The 22,220-nt window shown below is 40.3% G+C and overlaps 1 protein-coding gene across 1 annotated transcript in view; it reads left to right on the top strand.

The window, feature by feature from the left end:
- The first annotated feature begins 3,655 nt into the window (after positions 1–3,655).
- The window catches only part of pth2ra (parathyroid hormone 2 receptor a), a 48,181-nt gene continuing 29,616 nt past the window's right edge, over positions 3,656–22,220 (top strand). Inside the window, exons 1-6 of the mRNA XM_060875675.1 lie at positions 3,656–3,721; positions 7,230–7,329; positions 14,132–14,242; positions 15,071–15,186; positions 15,277–15,374; positions 20,331–20,517. Of these exons, the coding sequence (XP_060731658.1) occupies positions 3,656–3,721; positions 7,230–7,329; positions 14,132–14,242; positions 15,071–15,186; positions 15,277–15,374; positions 20,331–20,517 (678 nt within the window). The remainder of the gene's footprint in view (positions 3,722–7,229; positions 7,330–14,131; positions 14,243–15,070; positions 15,187–15,276; positions 15,375–20,330; positions 20,518–22,220) is intronic.

Raw genomic sequence — 22,220 nt, 5'->3', positions numbered from 1 at the left:
AAATTAATCAGCCAATATTTTTACGCTTTAAAGTTTGCAAATTTAACAAAATTATGAAGGAGCACCTTCACCTTATTGCTTTGTTTGACACATCCATTCATATTTAGTAGAAAATAGTAAAAAAAAAAAAAAAAAAAAAGTACAATTATAATTTTATTACTTTTTAATGGATTTATTAATGGATTTATGAACAAGAGAAGGGAGGCACGGTGGCTTAGTGGTTAGCATGTTCGCCTCACACCTCCAGGTGTTTGCATGTTCTCCCCGTGCCTCGGTGGTTTCCTCCGGGTACTCTGGTTTCCTCCCCCGGTCCAAAGACATGCATGGTAGGTTGATTGGCATCTCTGGAAAATTGTCCGTAGTGTGTGATTGTGTGAGTGAATGAGAGTGTGTGTGTGTGTGTGTGTGTGCCCTGCGATGGGTTGGCACTCCGTCCAGGGTGTATCCTGCCTTGATGCCCGATGACGCCTGAGATAGGCACAGGCTCCCCGTGACCCGAGGTAGTTCGGATAAGCGGTAGAAGATGAATGAGAGAGAGAGAGTGAACAAGGGGAAGCAAATAACTGGCTTGAATGAACAAAATCTGCTGTTGAGTTATGAGTATGAGGTGAGCAACTGGAAAAGAGGAAAGACTGCAAGCGCGTATTGTATATATACAAGGCCACAAAGATCTAGTTCTTGTGGGATGAAAAGAAAAAACGTTTGTTATTTGGTTTTCTCAGGTCAAACGTACTAAATGCTTTAATTCATGTCACACTTCATGTCGGCTCCAGCCCACGCTTTCAGTGTCATTCTGCCACATCACCAGGTTGAAAGACTTGAAAAAGGTCACTCTGTCTAATGCAACAGCTTTTTACAGTACTTAGTCGAGCGTATTCTTGCTGTGAGGACTTGCTTCACATTTCCTTCATTTTGTAGAGTTTTTTTACTTGTTATTTTGGCCTGACACACACTTCCTATCCATAAATACACCATAAACTGTGTATTATTTACTCACATTTAAACATCTCCTACTTCAACTTAGACTGGATCAGAGCACTAATGTGCACACACCAGACAGACACGATGACCAGGTGCTGAAATCCGTTCATGCACCAGAAAAGGACTGGGAGCGAGTCTGCAAACACTCAACCCTGAGGCCGAGATCGAAGCATTCATTAGAGCAGAAGAACAACCCAGAAACCAAGCAAAGAACATTGTTACAGCTCAGAATAGACCTCTTAGTAAAGTCTTTAAAATTCCTGCAGCACATATTTAGTTCCTGTTTCATGTAATGGAAGAAAGACGACCCTAATGAAGCTAACCTGGGGAGAATTGAAGAACGAGGCCAACAAAAAAAAACAACACAAAAGTTCTTCTTTGAACAAAATCACAAAAATGATCTTCTGGAGGCAGAGATGAAAGACAGAGAGTTCACTTGCAGATCCTTACTGCATTTTTAGAAGGAGGCATCCATGATGACATTCACATATATAGTGATGCTAGATAGCTGTGTCTGCAAAAAATATTCCACTGGGATCTCTACATGAACACAGTAGAAGCCAGATCACCTAAAAAAACATTTTGAAAGACCCAAAACACTGGAGGTTCCATGACGTGACATACGGCTAAGTACGGTGACCCATACTCAGAATTCGTTCTCTGCATTTAACCCATCCAAAGTGCACACACACACACAGCAGTGAACACACACACACACCGTGAACACACACCTGGAGCAGTGGGCAGCCATTTATGCTGCGGTGCCCGGGGAGCAGTTGGGAGGGGGGTTCGGTGCCTTGCTCAAGGGCACCTCAGTCGTGGTATTGCCGGCCCGAGACTCGAACCCACAACCTTAGGGTTAGGAGTCAAACTCTCTGACCTAATGGTGTATGTGTGGGAAATTAAATGTACTTCACAGCAACACCAACTATTCATCCAGGAAGAAAAACTCGCTGTTTTTCAGATGTTACGACAAATTACATCCATCCATCAACTCCTGATGGAATATATTTACTGCCCCATAAGCAGCACATGTTGAAAACATATTCATATTTTCATCTGTAACACAAGAAGAGTGAGTGAACATCTACAGTACAGCTGTTATTTAAATGAATGGAACTTCAGAAAATAGGAAGTAATTCCATTTGAATTAAATCCCGTGGTACATGCGCAGAATTGTCCCAGATTTTGTTTCAGATGTGTTCAGATCTTCATTTTCATGCACCACGGACCCCAATTAGGGTTAGTTATTTACCCCCTTATAATATCATGAACACCGTAAAGGGATAAATGAACTTCTAAACATCTGAAGGACACATCTGAAGGAACTGCTAAAAATTGCTCACTTTTATTATTTATATTATGACGTACTGTACCCCCCTGTAAAAGTGAATAAGTCTATTCACAGCAATTTAAATCAACTCTTCAATTTGATGTCCTAATATACACGATGTGACCAAAAGTATGTATACATGTGGGTCGTCCTAACTGTTGCCATAAAGACAGAAGTGTATTTTCCATCCACAGGAACTGAGAGAATCAAACCTGTTCCGTGATGGCCGAGACTCATGAGGAAAAATGTATTTAACCTAAAAGATGATGATGATGATGATGATGATGATGATGATGATGATGATGATGAGTCACCTGGGAATTAACAGTTGATTGGTTCAGAAATATGAAAGAGCATCAATGATCAAATAATGCTATAAATAACTAGTTTAAAACGTTGTGCATCACAGCCACCTCTTATTGGTTCAAATCACACGTCACATTTCTGCATTAAAAAACAAAAACACACAGTACTGTATGTTCAGTTCCCTTCCAGCAGTGATGGTGATGTCGGTTCAGAGTAAAGCTGCACTTCATCTCCATCACGTGGCCTTTATCGTTTGCCTAAAAGAACACATGAAGCCTGGAAACATACCAGGGTTCGAGTCCAGCAGACACAATGCGTAATGCCTGATTAAATCATACATAATCTCTGTGCTTTAAATAATTACGCAAAGGGGTTGGGATATAAACTGAAACTCTTTCTTTATAATATTACACGCCCTGTTCTTTAATTAAAAGACATGTGTTTTTATTATCATTAACCAGGTGATGCTTTACCTGAACAAACCCAGGGAACCCTGTTGAGAAAATGCTCTTTAAACGCGCGTCTCTGCGCATCTCTGCGCGTCTCATCCACACGAGCATCCAAAGCCCTGAACCAGTCACTCAGTCACCGCATGTACACGCCTCGTTACGCCCCGTTACGCACTGATCACACGTTCTGATCACACGCTCTACTACGGCTCCAATTCAGCTCTAAACGGCTCACATGCTGCGCGCTCAAGGCTGTACTGTGACGCCGGAGGAAGTCGCGTAACGGAGCTCATCTATACTTCTCGGTGATACCTGTGACTCTACCTCTAAACGGGACGGGAAGCAATGACATGCATAAAGCCGGCTCAGATTTCACCACACGACCTCTTTGTGAGTCTCCACTTTAATTTATTGGCACAGAAGTGAACGAGCGCGCACTTCTTAGACGGTGTACTGTATGTGGCGCAGGGACGGGTGGCATCACGGGGAATGGAAGTGATGTCTGTATGTGTGCTTTGGGGAATGGAAATTTACTCCTAACATCACGGAGAGATTGGGATCTCAGCTATTTCTGCCGACTGGCAACATGAAACACACACTTTGGTGGAACTTGGCCAGATTGATGGTGTTATGGAGACTGGCACATGCACAGGTCAGTCAGCATCCATTAAAACACTTGCTTGCTTTCATATGGTCTAGTCTTTAATATATTATTCTCCAAATCTTTAAGTCTTTACCAAAACGTTCTGTAAATAATGTGCCTGTGTGTGTGTGTGTGTGTGTGTGTGTGTGTGTGTGTGTGTGTAATTATTTTAATCACAATTTATTATAATTTTTTTTAAAATACCTAGACACTGAATTACTTTCGACCCTACATAAGATAAAATGAGATATAACTTTATTATACACTGCAGAAAAAAATGGTGTAAATGTAAACTATTTACAGCAAAATCGTATAATATTACGTTACAGGATTGTACTGTAAACAATTAGGGTGATTAGAGCATTGGTTCTGTACAGAAATGTAATGTATTGTGGGATATTAAAGGTTTGTGTGGAGGTGTGCGTGCGCTTTTTGAGTTTAATTGTATCTGCTTTTAAAAACACTGGTGTAATAAAGCTCTGAAATTCTTTTAGTGGGAGTTAATTCAGTGGTTCAGCTGCTGGAATCATTGCACACTGATCAAGCTAGTTGTGTGACTCAACGGTTCTGAGTCACAGTTCAGAAGGTCATATGTTCAGATCTCAGCAGCACCATGATGGTTTGAACAAGACCCTTAAATCTTCTTCTCGGTTGCATCCTGATGACTTAGTGGTTAGCATATTTTCTATGCCCTCTGGGGTTGGGGAATGATTTCAGTCCCTGTTTGTGTTTCAGGGGTTTTCTCCTCAGTTTAAAGCCATACATTTTAGGTCGATTGTCTCTAAGTCATCTGCACTGTGTTTGTGTCTGATTACTACTTTCAGATATACTCCAGGTTCCCAGTAAGATAAAGACAGAGTACTTTTAATTAATATTTTGGTGTAAAACCTAATGTATGTTATATGAAATAACACATCTATGATACCAGCTTAATTAAATTAAAATTAAGCTAAAACTTATAATATAAACACCTGCATCCTGCTGATAAAATATAAAGGCTTTGGGTGGATTACAGCTTCGGACAAGAAACTTACTCCGAATATACATCCAGATTGGACTGTAACTTTGCTTTCTGAAATTATTTAGGTATAAATTATTTTAGAGACTCACAGATTCCCAGCGCTTCTGCAAAGCAACAACATGACTGGAACTCACTATTTCTTCACTCCCACATTTACTGGGTCTTCTCCTTCACTCTTTGTGTGCTACGTACATACAGTAACTGCAGTATCAGGAGATAACATAATATCACAAGTGACCGTGCGAAAGTAAACTAAATCTCCAGTATTGAATTAACACCTACGCTGTTTATTATTTCATCTATAAAGGTGACCAAACACTGGGTATGTACAGTATTATAATTTCATGAAACCTACTGGGTTAAAAAATCTTCCAAGTCTCATATCCACCTACATATGTTTGCGTTTCTCTGTGTTATGAAGTATCTCATAAAACAAACAGCAGCTCGCTTTGCTTTTTATAGAATCACATGGATTCTGTAAAGTAATGATGCTTATTTAAATTTTGGACCAAAATATCTGAATCTTTATAAATTCTCTACAAACATTATATAAAAATACACTCAATACCTTTTATTGGTCATTATTTTTCTATAAATTGTCTGTTTTATTTGATGATTTAATGATTTATTACTTAACTGAGTAAGACATAATTATGGCTTATAACTGTGTCTTATACTGTACATCATATCAAATGCCTTATTTTATCGTTACAAAAACTGCTGGAACTTAAACAGTGGCAAAATCTAGCGAAAAGACTTCACAGAGGATTGGAAGTAACTATAACAGCTAAAACTGCAAGTGATGTCAAGTGCAGTTGCTTCAATGGGAATAGAGTCAGACCTAAATGCACGGATAAAAATGGCAGACAAGGGTTTTATTAGAGAAAGCAATATGGAGGATGGATCCAGGAATAGGAAACCCCAAAAAATAAAGGCCACAGAACAGAAAGCGGGACACAAAAACTAGGCAACATGAAATATATACAGTATACTGTATAGGGGAAGTAATTAGTGATACATAAGGAACAAGTGTGCGAGGCAACTGGATAAAAGAGCAAAAGGAAACCAAAGCACATGGCATAGGACATCTGTTCGCCCTCTGCTGTTCTGGTAGGGAACTGTCTAAGGCATCCATGACAAGAGCATGTTGAAAAAGCATGCTGGATTGAGATGGTGAGGTATCCATAAACTCTTGACCATATAGTGTATCTTCAGCGGGGTTTAAGATAACACTGGAAATCAAGATCATTCATCCCAATCTTTATCACATAAAACTGTGACTCAACCTTCACTACTGAGAACTTTCCTCAGTCTTTCCTCAGATACATCAATATATTTTCTGTCAAGCTTAACCAGCAAACTATGGATTAATTTCAACACTCCAGTTAGAAAACATAGCATAAATTCTGTTTCATTATTATCCCTCAAAGTCGATGGGGACTATTGAATATCTATTGAAACATATTTAATGAAGACACCATTGTGATCTGTGTGGTTTGTTTGTGGTTTGTTGTACATGCCGTTATGGATCCACAAGTAGATCTGTTTTTTTTTTTGCTGAATTCTGAACAAAATGGGATGAATTAATGGGAAAAATTTGGCTGAAATGTGTAAAGTAGATGACAGGGCCAATAGTGTCATGGCCATTGCATCCTATATCGGTGTGTTGTACTTAAAATCCATTAGTGTGATCCGCTAATAGCAATGAGTGGATCTGCCCTGGAAAAAAAAACGTTGACCTGTGAATGCCTACACAGATGTGGGTCATGTTCCTGACACGTTCCCTTGTTACCTAACAGGCTAGGTTAGGACTGTCTGTCCTCATGCTGCCTTGATAATAAATGTCTTACTGTCATCACATTGTCTGGGCAGGCTAGCAAGAATTGCTATGCCAGGTGGACTGCCTTCAAGTCTAGCTGATTTATGTGTACTGATCTCACACCAAGGGGCTACATGCCACCTGTGTCCCTGTGACAATACACTGCCCATTAGACAATGACGCACCCATGGCATCTGTCCCACCTGGGAGAGTGTGGCTAGTATTCACAACGATGAATTTTGTAGCCTGGAGGTCCTCTTTGTATGCTGATGGCTTTCAGAAACTAAAGAAGAGTGAAAGAAGAAACTCCCACCTCTTTTTGTTGTGTATTTGTGTGCGATCCGGTCCACTAGTGAACGGCAAGGGAATCGACTCCACCATGCTGCTTGTGCTTAGCCACAGGGCAGCTAAGGCAGAACGTGAGAACAAATCTAAGAGGGATGACACAGCCCAGTGGGATGAAAGATACGTATCTCTGAATGTACCGTTTATGCTTGGATGCTTAATCTCCTGCTTCTGCTTCTTGTGGATAAATCCATTACTTTCCATAAAACTCATGACAGGTTTGAAAATGAGACATTTTTTCCAAAGATTTTATTCGCTGTGGTAGTAATGGACCACTTACTGTCTGGGAAACTGATAAGTGAGATTGAAGAGCTGCTGTTGTGTTTACACAGTCTGGTCCTGATGGGGAGATCACCGCAGAAGAACAAGTTCAGATGCTCCTGGATGCCAAACTTCAGTGCCTCCACACAGTCTCTACACATGACCAAGCAGGTAGGAAGAAACATGGTTTTCTCAGGGATTTTAAATCTGGGATTACTACTTTTGTATACATACAATCATAGAGCTTATAATACAGTTTGAAAACTCGTACACCCTTCTTCCATTCCCTGTTGCATTTATTAGGACCTAAACAACAGTGGCGGTTCTAGGATTTTTCTGTAACGGGGCCATTAAGGGGCCATATGTTACATTCAGGGGCCAAGTACAGGGTACATTCAAGCACACAAAATAATTTATTCAGTACGGTGAAAATACATTTCGGCATTCATTCCTTTTTCAAACGCTCGAGTGCCGCCAATTGTTTGGGGGTGAAATTGCATCTGTGATCGTTGTGAAAAATTCTCCGGTTGCTCTTCTCATCGATGATTGATGGAACGGGGGCCAATCAGGGGCCAATCATATTTCAGCTGCTAAACAACAAATTATTTAAGTTGACAGCAAAAAAAAATAAACATGATGAATAACAAAAATAAGTCATCGTTTTTTCCAAAAATTAAAACAACATTGGGAAAACAGGTGAGAAAAAATTAGTGCCCCCTTCCTACTTTCACAGTCATTAAGAAAGTAATTAGAAGTTAGGTCTTATTAATGAAATGTAGATTAAGGTTAATCATGAAGAAGTAGGGCTGGGCGCTAAAACGATAACGATATGTATCGCGATAGACACGTGATCGATATCAATAAAAAATGTGTTCGATAAAACGTTCGATATTTTTTATTCGTTGGAAGAAAACGGTTTGGAAAAAGGTTTGGTTGTAGTAACAAAGGCACTCGCTCTCTGGTAACCTAGCGACGTAGGGCGTGACACGCTAACAGTCAATCATGTAACAGTATCATGTTTGGTTGCGCCATATCGTCGTCTCGTGCCGGTCTGCGTGATTCCTCTTCAGTAACCGGTGACTGATGAGCAGAAAATGAGCCGCAGCGAGCGAGGAAATTGTAAATAAAAGAGGAAAAATCAGCTATTTTTTAATATTTTTGCAGGTTTTATTTAATTTAATTTAATTATTTGAGTTTTCTGTCTTACTGAGTGGATTACGATCAGAACAAGGTTAAGTTTAAAATAAAAATGTTTAAATGTAATATATTTTTCTCCTGGTCCTTATTTTAAATGGGTCATAAAAAATATCAATAATTATCGATATCGACCGACATGAAACACCGATATCGTGATACAGTTTTCAGACATATCGCCCAGCCCTTTGAAGAATTAACTATCTGAATAAAGCTGAACCTTTGGCACTTTGGTGTTCTGGAGCACTCAGGTCCGTGTTCCGGTGTTCTATATATTTGCCAAAGAATATAGATCCTCCTTTATTTTATTAAGAATAACATGAAACTAAACATCAGACAGTTAAATGACATAATCTCGAATTATAATCACAACACTAACATCATCGATGCTCAGACCCACAATCATCCAGCTGCACACAACACCTAGAGATACACATACAAAAAATCCACAACAGTAGAGAATTTCTTTTTTATTCATACAACAAATCACGTGATGAGGATCGAACAACAAGTCACATGACAGACATGAGCAATCACTTAAACTTCTTTGTTTTGGGGACTAGAATAAAATCTTAGCAGGTTTCCAAACCAACACAGAGGTCTTTCTCTTGATTAATGTTGTAAATGAGAAGCAGCTCGGTACAAATAGAGTCGTACATTCTGTATAAACAACATATTCTCACTGGGACATCCATGTAATCATTTCCCTGAAATGATTGTTCTACTTATATTTAGTGTGTTATATTTTATTCTCCAGTAGTCATTACTTAACAATAAAATTGTTTTTGTAATTGTTTTTACTTTAATTCTGTTGTGAGGTCTATAATCACTCCTTTTTTTAGCTTCTTCATGTTGACAGCGTCGTCTTCATCAGACACAATACAGTTTTTCCTTATTTTAAGATATAAATCACATCCCACACTTAAATAATTATTACATAATCTTTATAATGCACCCCCCCACACACACACACACATTCAGACACACACATTCACACACCCACATACATATACCCCCACACACATACCCCACACACACAAACACACACAGACCCACACACATATATCCCACACACATAGACCCACACACAAACACACACACCCACACACCACACACAAATACCCAACGCACACATATCCCACACACATACACCCACACACACACACCCCCCACACACAAACACACACACACACACCCCACACACACATACACCCACACACACATACCCCACACACAAACACACACACAGACCCACACACATATATCCCACACACAAACACACACACCCACACACACAGATCCACACACATACACCCATACACACAGATCCACACACATACACCCACACACACACATCCCACACACATACACCCACACACAAACACACACACACCCACACACACAAACACACACATACACCCACCCACACACATATCCCACACACAGACCCACACACATACACCGACACACACAAACACACACACACAAATACCCCCACACACAAACACACACACACACACACACACACACACACACACACACACGCACACACACACACCCACACACACACACACACACACACACACACACACACATACACACACACACACACTCCAAACACACACATGCTCAGTTACACTATGTCTTGACCTTTTGGCGTTTTGGATCTGTTTGCTTTAGCTTTATTTAAAAGCTGCTTTATTTGCCTTTTTCAGCCTCTCAGCCTCTTTTAACACCTTTTCAATATGCTTTTTGTTATCATGTATCACATGACGTGTGTCTCTAAACACATTTCTCTACATTGACATCATAATCATTTATTGTAACAAAGAGATATAATTAAGTCTAGAAATATGTAGATTGTAAAGATCTTTGGTTTTTGGTCATCTTTTAATAGGACTAGATAAATTATATATAAATATAAAATATATTTGTATAGAGCTTTTAAAAATCCCATTCCGTCATGACATTTCCATTTAAGTGGAACTTCAGTGAATAGGAAGTGGATATAGAATGGAGTAAACAAACATTAAGAGATGCTCAGAGCTGTTAGATTGTTTGACAGATTACAGTGTGAAGCACCAATGAGTGTGAGGAGGTTGGCTTTGTTCAGTAGATCTGAGCTGCTGCATTGTCGTATTCATAATCATGAGTGTAGAGTGTAGTTGGTGAGACCTCCTGCACTTCGCATCTGTATTTCTACAAAGGCGATTTTCTCTCAAGACGGAATCCATGCTTAGATGTCAGTAAGACATAGATGTAAGAAGAGAATAGCACGATTATTGCAAGAATTTACTTCACAGTATTTCAATGAATTTACAATCATTTCCTGTGATAACTCTCGAGGCTGCCTATCGAGAGCCCGCTGCGTGCCACTACACCGTAATCCACTGCAGGTAAACACACAAAAACAGACCCATCCATGCAGGTGTTGGCACTTACAGGAATTTGAAGTGTGAAATAAAATTCATTGTAACTTGTAACATGTGAAAGATGGGAAAGAAGGGATGTGGTGGCCCAGTGGTTAAGGTGTTGGGCTACCAATCAGAAGGTTGTGAGTTTGATTCCTACGTCCACCAAGCTGCCACCGCTGGGCCCCTGAGCAAGGCCCTTAACCCTCAATTGCTCAGTTGTATAGAAATAAGATAAAAAAAAAAATGTAAGTCACTCTAGATGAGGGTGTCTGCAAAATGAAAGAAGCTCGCTGTTGAAATTTCTCAGGTAGAATATAGAACGGGGCATAGAAGCCTTTATTATCGCCACATATACATTACAGAACAGTGGAATTCTTTTCTTCACATACCCCAACTGGGGAGGTTGGGGTCAGAGTGCAGGGGCAGCTATGATACAGCGCCCCCGGTGCAGGGAGGGTCAAGGGCCTTGCTCAAGGGCCCAACAGTGGCAGCTTCGCTGTGCTGGGCCTTGAACCCCGATCCTCCGATCAACAACTCAGAGCCTTAACCAGTTGAGCCACCACTGCCCCCAGCACAGCTTCGGTCGCTTTGATAGATGATAATAATACGAGCTAAATTAGTGATATACTTTCTCATATTAATACAAGCTTCAGCCTTCTCTCTAATTCATTTGGGAAAAAAATAAAAACAGAGCCCCAAAATATATATAAAAACAATTCAAACAGTGTGAAAGTGTTCAAAATATTATTATATTAGAGACACGTGAAAAGCTAATCATATTGGCACTTGTAGCTACAGTATGTAGGGCATAAACTTTATTGTTAATGTGGACTTGTCAGATTAGCGAAATTCCCTCTTTTTTTTACCCTTTCCATCTAACCCAGCCCTTTCAACACAAGTACTCGCCTGCACTCTTTTCTACAGCTCCTCATTTGATCATTTAGTCTCCTGTTATGCTAAATGTCATTCTGTAAACAGCAGATATCTGAGGCGCGTCTCTGCGGTGATGATCTCTGCAGTGTGTGAATATATTTAATCAGAGCTCAAGCTCAGTGATGATTCCATGGTTTTAATATCGATTACCTTTTAATTTAAACTGAGATGTATACCTGATGTATATTTAGGGAAATAAGCTAATAATAAAAGTGTATGACTTTCACTCAGTCCGTGTACAATCCTGTAAAACTGGGTACAAAGTTTGGCAGCCCTCCTTATATAGAGCAACTTACATTTTATCTCATTTTTCATACAGTTGATGGCTAAGGGCCTTGCTCAGGGGCCCAGCAGTGGCAGCGTGGTGGATCTGGGATTCAAACTCACAGCCTTCTGAGTGGTAGCACCTTAATCACTAGACTACAACATCCCACTATATACAAGGATCTACAGTAAGGTATAGACTCAGTGGTTCAGGGAAATACAGTAATGTGAGTGTCTATGTGGTGAATATACAGTATAGTGTTGACTCTAAAAGGCTACAACAACTGATGAGTTCCTTCTGGTGGTGTGGTGGTGAAATGCCCCAGGCAAATGTGAAAGAATGTAGATGACGCAGTATTAAAGTGAAATTAGTATTGAATTAACCTGACTCACTTGCTTGCAACAAAATATTGCAGTCGGCACTTACTGTTTCACAGGTCCGGGCTCCTGGGATCGATCCTGAGCTTGAGTGAAGGCACTGATAGTGCATGATCTATCTATCTATCTATCTATCTGTCTGTCTATGACTATGCCTATGTACAGTATGTTTGGCAAGGTCTGTTTTATGATGGCATGTTGAAAGCATAATTATAACCTAATTCTTGTCTTCCACAAGTGTGTGACTTCCGATAAGTGGACTTTATCAAGAACACAAAACAAATATGACTCACTGCTGTTATGTTGGCAAAGGAAGGTAGCACATTTATAAATGTGACAAGACACACAGACACACACACACACACCTCACACACACTGCAACATTAGCAGCAGCAGAAACCATAGGCTGTAAATGTGGCACAAAGAAAGAGCAGTTTCTTTATTAGTGGACGAAGCATTGCAGGTATATAAATAGCTGACACACTGGTTTGCAGTGATAACACCTTTGCTTTTGCCCTCTCAAGAAGATAACACGTATAACATTTACAGACATACTGTAGCGATGGGAAATCATTGAGTCTGTTTGACTTGCTCAGTTGCCAGGTCTTTGACATACAGGGTGATAGAATATTCTTGGTTAGAATATGAACTAAACCTATAAGGCAGGGGGGCGTATGGGAAGATTTATTATTAAAAGGAAGATGGAATGAGGCTCACTCTCAGTTTCAGCTTATCAAAATTCTTGAGAAGAAAATTATTTGGTTTGTGGTGCAACCTTTCCATCTGATACCTACTAAAGCTGAGAGACAACGCTGTCAGTGGTGTTATACCTGTCAGAGAGATGCCTACCTGCTTGAACACTACAATTAGACAAGGTGATGTGTCTAGCAGCATGACTGTGTGTGGCAAAGAGATGGCTAGAATAACCTAAAACCCCCTTGTCAGGGGAAATGTTCATGTTTGTCAACTGGCAACTTAATGAGCTTTATATGTTTTGAAGTGACAATTATTCCATAAAGATTATTTACTGCATCTAGTGATGTTTATTGTGGTTTTGTCACATGTGTCAGGTCACATCAGACTTTTCCTAGTTTATTCTGTTTGTCCATCACCTGAGCTTTTTCTTCCTATTTTGTCTTTTGGATACCTTTATGATCATTAAAACATTAGAACTGCATTTGCATCCATCTCTTCTGTCAAAAATTATTATTATGATTATTATTATTATGATGATTATGATTATTATTATTATTGTTGTTGTTGTTGTTTTGTTGTTTTTGTTTTTGTAATTATTATTATTATTATTATTATTATTATTATTATTATTATTGTTGTTGTTGTTGTTGTTGTTGTTGTTGTTGTTGTTATTATTATTATTGGTATTATTATTTTGTTATTATTATTATTATTATTATTATTATTATTATTATTATTGTTGTTGTTGTTGTTGTTGCTGTTGTTGTTATTATTATTGGTATTATTATTTTGTTATCATTATTATTATTATTATTATTATTATTATTATTGTTGTTGTTGTTGCTGTTGTTGTTGTTATTATTATTATTATTATTATTATTATTATTATTATTATTATTATTATTATTATTATTATTATTATTATTATGAAATATTATGTTTGGAGTTAATTAAATGACTAATACATTTGTTTGCTTACATTACAACTATAACCCCAGACATTTCCATCATAATTTAACTGTTTGATAAGAAAATATCACAAGACATCATTCAATCATATGAATTTTTTATTTTTTTTTTCCCTTGGAAAAAAGTGGACATGTGCCCTGCAGAATGGGACGGATTGATCTGTTGGCCACAAGGTTCCCCTGGATTTCTGACCAAAGTACCGTGTCCCAGATACATCTATGATTTCAACCATGCAGGTATGATTTTTAAATTTACAACATTTCAGCAGGCATCAGCACCATTAACCAGAGTGACTTACAGAAATGCTTTAAAAATTTGTATTTAATTTAAATAATCTGTTATAAAGGAGTTGTTACTTGAACAATTTTTTTATTTGGTTAAGCGATTGGACTTCAGAGTTTGTTTGATGACACACAGTGACTGACTAATTAGTACATCTGTTTAATGTCTGGTTTAGAGCTGTGGACTAACGGAGGGTTAAGGATGTGGTAGCTCAGTGGTGGAGTTGTTGGACTAATCAGAAAGTGACCCATGTCCAACAAGCTACTGCTGCTGGGCCCTTGAGCAAGGCCCTAAACCCTCAGTTGCAGGGCTGTCAAGTATCACGCATTGTTGAGAGTGACAGTCCCTCGTGTCAATCTTTTCTCACACTCTCCCGCCACACATGGTATTTGCCACGCAGAAAAACTTTTTGAAATATATTTATCATATATTTAAAATATTTAATAAGCTATGGAACCGGGCAGGAACCAAGTGTGTCTCCCCTGGAATTCTTAGTCAAGCCTGACACTTATCAGCCAATCAAAAAAAGAGGCTACACAATAGCCAATCAGATAATAGCACTATTATATCTGGGTAAGATTTAACGCAACAAGCAATGAAAAAGAAAAAAATGTCACTCTTGCATGTCTTCAAAACTTGAGAGCCCTGCAGTTGTATAAAAACAATTTAGATAAATGTAAGGTGACTCTGCATGAGGGCATCTGGCAAATGCTGTAAATGATTAAGAAATCAGATCCTTATGGATTACATACATGACGTGCATCTTATTTTCACTTTTACAGGCTTTGCCTACAGGAAGTGTGAATCTAACAGTTCTTGGGTGCTCGGAGAGGGTTTGAATAAGACGTGGGCCAATTACACAGAGTGTATAAAATCTCCTGGGCCAAACAGTGAGCGAGTAAGTGACTGCCCAACAATCTTCTACTTCTATTGTGCTTATACTGTATGTGTGTGGATACTCTCTACACAAACCGCTTTGTACTTACAGCAAGTATTTTTTGAGAGGCTTCACATCATGTACACTGTGGGGTACGCCGTGTCCTTTGGGTCGCTTCTGGTGGCCATCCTTATCATCGGGTATTTTAGGTAAGGTCCTGTTTCATGTTTTATATATCGCTGAAATTCATAACTGTATAATTAATTCATACTGAAGGCACAACACTTTCAAACTAAAATTATTTAAAAAAAATTATCAGCCAAATGAATAAGACAACAAGCTTGAAATGAGTGAAATGATCTTGAAAAAGCTTAATGCTATATTTGTTATATAATAATTTCCAAATATTACGTAAGTTTTCTTCATATTTATCATCAGAATCTGGATACTGACATAAAAATGACCTTTTCATCTCTAGTGCTGGTGAATGAATCGGTCAGACATTTGGCAGCAGCAGCACAATGTGAAACATTCATGCAGATCCAAACATCAGAAAGAAGCGAGTAAGCGTGATCTCTGTAACTTTAACCTTGGCATGGTTGGTGCTACCAGATGGGCTTGAATATTTCAGGAACTGCTGAACTCCTGGGATTGGAACACAGAACAAACAGTAGATAAATTTACACAAAATAAAATACAATACAATACATGGAGTGAGTGACAGTTCTGTGTGTGGATAGGTCTAGGTGATGAGAAGATCAGAGGAACTTGGCCAGATTGGTTTGAGCTTCCAGGAAGGATATAATGAGACCTCATCACAATGAGAGAACCTCATCACAATGAGGAACTTCATCACAATGAGGAACCTCATCACAATGAGGAACCTCATCACAATGAGGAACTTCATCACAATGGGAGAACCTCATCACAATGAGATTCTCAGATTCTTGTTCTTGCCTAACAGGAGTAGAGCCTGATGTTTAAGGCTTGTTGTGTCGTGTGTTAATGATATATTTCTTTCCAGTATTTAAGTATATTATTATTCATTTTTCATACTGTTCTGTGTAAACTTTTACGACTGGTGTTTATAAAAGTCCCACGTTCAGAAATACTCAAACGTTCTCATCTGATTCTAACAACCACGCCACCTTAATGTCACCGAGATCACACTTTCTTATGTTTAAGCTGAAGCTCTTTACCGACATGGTTTTATGTATTGTGCTGCTGTGTTCCTATTAAAGTGAGCATTACTCTAAGCATTACTCTTGTGTTTTCTCAGAGATAAAGTCCCTCACTTTGTTTTCATCAGCTTCAATGAACAAAACACTGAGATCTCTGTGAAGCTTTGTGGCATCCTCACTGCCAAATACCTCATGCAAATAAAAAGGAAGCGAAGTGAAAATGAGATTAAAAGCCAAACAGGTGCAGAAACAGTGGTATGCAAAGAGAGGGAGGGAGGGAGGGAGGGAGGGAGAGAGGAAGAAGGGGGGGAGAGAGAGAGAGAGAGAGAGAGAGAGAGAGAGAGAGAGTTGATGAAGAGAGAGAGAGAGAGAGAGAGAGAGAGAGAGGAAGTAGTGAGAGAGAGAGAGAGAGAGAGAGAGAGAGAGAGAGAGAGAGAAGAGAGAGAGAGAGACAGTGTGAGAGAGAGGGGGAGAGGGGAGAGAGCGAGGGGGGGGAGAAGAGAGAGAGACAGTGAGAGAGAGGGGGGAGAGGGGAGAGAGAGAGAGAGAGAGAGAGAGAGAGAGAGAGAGAGAGAGGAAGAAGGGGGAGAGGGGGGGAGAAGGGGGAGAGAGAGAGGGATAGAGAGAGGGGGAGAGAGAGAGAGAGAGAGAGAGAGAGAGAGAGAGAGAGAGAGAGAGAGAGAGAGAGGAAGACGGGGGAGGGGGGAGAAGGGGGGAGAGAGAGGGAGAGAGATAAAGGAGAGAGAAAGACAGAGAGAGAGAGAGAGAGAGAGAGAGAGAGAGAGAGAGAGAGAGAGAGAGAGAGAGAGAGAGAGAGAGAGAGAGAGAGAGAGAGAGAAGGGGAGGAAGAAGAGAGAGAGAGAGACAGTGTGAGAGAGAGGGGGAGAGGGGAGAGAGCGAGGGGGGGGGAGAAAACACAGAGACAGTGAGAGAGAGGGGCGAGAGGATAGAGAGAGAGAGAGAGAGAGAGAGAGAGAGAGAGAGAGAGAGAGAGAGGAAGAAGGGGGAGAGGGGGGGGAGAAGGGGGGGGAGAGAGGGATAGAGAGAGAGAGAGAGAGAGAGAGAGAGAGAGAGAGAGAGAGAGAGAGAGAGAGAAGGGGGAGGGGGGGAGAAGGGGGAGAGAGAGGGAGAGAGAGAGAGAGAGAGAGAGAGAGAGAGAGAGAGAGAGAGAGAGAGAGGAAGACGGGGGAGGGGGGGAGAAGGGGGGGAGAGAGAGGGAGAGAGAGAAAGGAGAGAGAAAGACAGAGAGAGAGAGAGAGAGAGAGAGAGAGAGAGAGAGAGAGAGAGCGAGAGAGAGAGAGAGAGAGAGAGAGAGAGAGAGAGAGAGAGAGAGAGAGAGAGAGAGAGAGAGAGAGAGAGAGAGAGAGAGAGAGAGAGAGAGAGAGAGAGACCACAAAGACAGAAGCTGATAATACACTGGTTTAGGAGATTATTATTGTTAAATTCACCCTCACACTGTACAGTTTCTATTGACTATTGATTATTATAATATTTATGGAGATAAGAACCACACACTGTATAAATCCTCAGAACAAAGAGACAAAAAAGGACAAAAAAAAGACAACCCATAATTATATTCTGGAAGAGTTTCTGCATAAATCTAATGCATCCAAGTGGCCCAGGAATGTGACATGCTGCCATTTAGAAAAGCGAGTGATGTTAAACACCATTAAACTGATGATGTGCTAAGAGCATTACTTACAGTAAGTACACGGAAGTCAGGTCAAATGGTTCAGCAAGCACTGATTCAGTAATCATCAGTATAACGTTTCAAAAGGATTTTAGCCGTATATATGTACATTCTCACTGAGAGAGGCTCTAAAGCATGAGAAGTTCAGCTGAACATCAACAGCTCTGTACTGTCAGAGAGTGTGAAATGACTCATAGAACAATCCTTTAGGGTATGAAGCACTCAGATGATCTCTTGTGGTCATATCTATCTGTAGATAGTTATTCCAAGCCCTTTTATAAGCAGGAGGAGCGGCTATGTGGAACAAGGCCTGGTTCAGTTTTAAACACGCCCACTCTAGAAGCTCGGTCTGTTCATTAAAAAGTTCTGTAGAATATCTCCATCCATAATCTTGGAACATTTGCGCAGTTCATTAGGATCAAAAAAATTTACAGCATAATAAAACGAAGTGGCTCGGAATAAATCGTTTAGAATAGAATAGAATCGAACGGGGGGCATAGAAGCCTTTATTATCAGCACATATACATTACAGCGGAATTCTTTTCTTCACATACCCCAACTGGCACGGTGGCTTAGTGGTTAGCACGTTCGCCTCACACCTCCAGGGTTGGGGGTTCGATTCCCGCCTCCACCTTGTGTGTGTGGAGTTTGCATGTTCTCCCCGTGCCTCGGGGGTTTCCTCCGGGTACTCCGGTTTCCTCCCCCGGTCCAAAGACATGCATGGTAGGTTGATTGGCATCTCTGGAGAAAAATTGTCCGTAGTGTGTGATTGTGTGAGTGAATGAGAGTGTGTGTGTGTGTGTGTGCGCCCTGCGATGGGTTGGCACTCCGTCCAGGGTGTATCCTGCCTTGATGCCCGATGACGCCTGAGATAGGCACAGGCTCCCCGTGACCCGAGGTAGTTCGGATAAGCGGTAGAAGATGAACGAATGAACATACCCCAACTGAGGTTGGGGTCAGAGTGCAGGGGCAGCTATGATACAGCACCCCTGCAGCAGGGAGGGTTAAGGGCCTTGCTCAAGGGCCCAGTAGTGGTGGCTTGAACCCCGATCCTTCGATCAACAACCCAGAGCCTTAACCATTTGAGCCACCACTGCTAAATGGATAAGATGGAGAGTTTACACATACTGTATAATCCCTGAAAGTGTTTTAACCTTGAAACAGGAAGAAGCTTCACTATGATTATCGTGTAGCTTAACAAGCCTGGCCGGTTCCACAGCTGAAGATGGCCTAAGAGCTATTTTAGTGCTAATAGTAAAATCATTTTAGACCTCATCAATTACCAGACAGCAGAAAGACAAAGTGGGTAATAGGAAGGTTGGGAGGTTTTTTTTTTTTGCAGAGCTTCACTTGACAATGAGTGCACAAGGGAGCACTCGTCTCTTTGTGCGGTTTCCTTGGTGACTAGCGTACTTCATTGAAAATAATAGTCTCTTTATTTGACAGGAGGCACATGTCCATGTCTTACAAACGAACACGAGAAACCAAATACATCAAAGGTATTGGTTTATTCATTAGAAGAACCAGCTAGGAGAAAAAAAAACTACTAAAAGAAACTAAAATTTAACACCATAAATAATGATATCTGAGACAGAATTTAAATAGTATTCCTCTTAATATGCTGAAGCCAGTTTCATCTTTGTTATTTCCAAGATGTACAGTACACAAGAAATATATTTTTTCTGGAATTATCTAATACAGATTGAAAGAGGACCACGAACAGTGCTGGGTTTCAGAAGAAAGACGTATCTGACACGGTTGTGATGCTTAGAATAATAAGATAATAAGACGTATGTAAATTTCTGTGGCACACTTGATTAAAATTGATGAGCTCTGGTCCACTTGCAATTACCTCCAGAATTACTGACATCCTTGGTTTAAAAAGGTTGCTAAGTGGTTTAATCTCACAATCAAGATATGACAGGAGTCAAAACGTTAACTGATGCAAATATATTCAAAGGAAATAAAAAAAAAAAAAAAAAATAGATCTAAATACAGTCCAAAAATAAGAGTTTTTTTTCTCCAGTAAATCAGGTCTTTTATCCTCAGAAACGCACCATTACCTTTATCACACATGCTGTAGAGCAGCCAGTCCACCTACTGACATGCTTCAGGGGGAAACTGATTATTATTAGAAATGATGAGTCAAAGAAGAAAAAAAAATGATATAGTGTAGAATAAAACCTACAAAATATCTATCTGTTATACTTCATATTTATAACTTTATGCTTTTATTATTTATTCTTAGAAACATGACTACTTCACTGCTCTAACACGACTGTGCACATTTCTAGGAGGTTGCATTGCACAAGGAACTACATCCACATGCACCTGTTCGTGTCCTTCATACTACGTGCTATAAGCATCTTCATAAAAGACCGGGTGGTGCACACCAGCGCTGGACTCCAGGAGTTTGATGCCGTGCTCATGAATAATCTCACAAACACGGTGGATGTGGCACCAGTGAACACCTCTCAGTATGTGAGTACCGTTGAGCCTGTGGCGATGGTACATCCTTAGATCTATCACTTCATAAAGCATCGGCTTCCATCCCAACCGTTGCACTTCATGCTTTCACTGCTTTATCAAACCTGAAGCTGTTTATGAAGAGTTAGACAAATGATATTCTTTCATTACTGTCTCTGAGAATGAGATTCTCAGGTATTATTATCATCTGAAACATACTGTATTAGCAACTTTTTTAATAAATAAATAAATAAATAAATAAAAACACTTTCTCATTAAGATCATGATCTTCATTTTTCCTGGAAGATCTAGGACTTGGGCTTCTTCATTGATAGTAATATTCATCCCAGTTTGTTGCAGTGTGATTTTCAGGGTTTATCAGAGTTACTTTACACATTTTAGCTTCTTTTTCACGCGGGATTAGCGTCTGTGCAGCATTAAAGAACACATCGCACTGCATTTCAATTACTAGATTAACAGATATGTAGTCTTAGGGGGCACGGTGGCTTAGTGGTTAGCATGTTCGCCTCACACCTCCAGGGTTGGGGGTTCGATTCCCGCCTCCGCCTTGTGTGTGTGGAGTTTGCATGTTCTCCCCGTGCCTCGGGGGTTTCCTCCGGGTACTCCGGTTTCCTCCCTCGGTCCAAAGACATGCACGGTAGGTTGATTGGCATCTCTGGAAAATTGTCCGTAGTGTGTGATTGTGTGAGTGAATGAGAGAGTGTGTGTGTGTGTGTGTGCCCTGTGATGGGTTGGCACTCCGTCCAGGGTGTATCCTGCCTTGATGCCCGATGACGCCTGAGATAGGCACAGGCTCCCCGTGACCCGAGGTAGTTCGGATAAGCGGTAGAAGATGAGTGAGTGAGTTAGTGTGATATGTAGTCTAGATTAGATAAAATACAAATTACACTTCTAGCTTTAAAGCTTATCAGCAGAATACATCTGTGTACCATATTGTCAAAAGCCTGATTTTATTCTAGACATAAGGATAAAGATAACTGCAGTTTTGCTTCTAAAATAGGGACTTGATTAAAAGAACGCTAAAGGAATATTTTACAGACTAAATAGAATCAAACGGTAATCGGTTATACTTGCATGCACTTATACGACATTCATGGTTATACAACATACAAGTTCCATTCAACTTTATCGAGATAATCATCTGTTGATCTGAATCAAGTTTTAATTGTATCCCGTTATTAAACCTTAACGATCTCAAAATTCCATCCCACGCTTTCAGAGGTCTTCATCACCAGAAGACGAGGCCACTTCAAAACTTACAATCGCACCTGATACCATTAGTGTTTTTTTTATTGTTCATTACTGATTTCTGTTTCTCTCTCTCACTCACTTTCTACCGCTTATACGAACTACCTCAGGTCACGGGGAGCCTGTGCCTATCTCAGGCGTCATCGGGCATCAAGGCAGGATACACCCTGGATGGAGTGCCAACCCATCACAGGGCACACACACACTCTCATTCACTCACACAATCACACACTACGGACAATTTTCCAGAGATGCCAATCAACCTACCATGCATGTCTTTGGACCGGGGGAGGAAACCGGAGTACCCGGAGGAAACCCCCGAGGCACGGGGAGAACATGCAAACTCCACACACACAAGGCGGAGGCGGGAATCGAACCCCCAACCCTGGAGGTGTGAGGCGAACGTGCTAACCATTAAGCCACCGTGACCCCCGATTTCTATTTCTGAT

This window comes from Tachysurus vachellii, chromosome 8, assembly GCF_030014155.1.
Source record: "Tachysurus vachellii isolate PV-2020 chromosome 8, HZAU_Pvac_v1, whole genome shotgun sequence".
Lineage (NCBI taxonomy): Eukaryota > Metazoa > Chordata > Actinopteri > Siluriformes > Bagridae > Tachysurus > Tachysurus vachellii.
The sequence above is the reverse complement of the archived record's forward strand: the minus strand, read 5'-3'. Positions and strand labels throughout refer to the sequence as shown.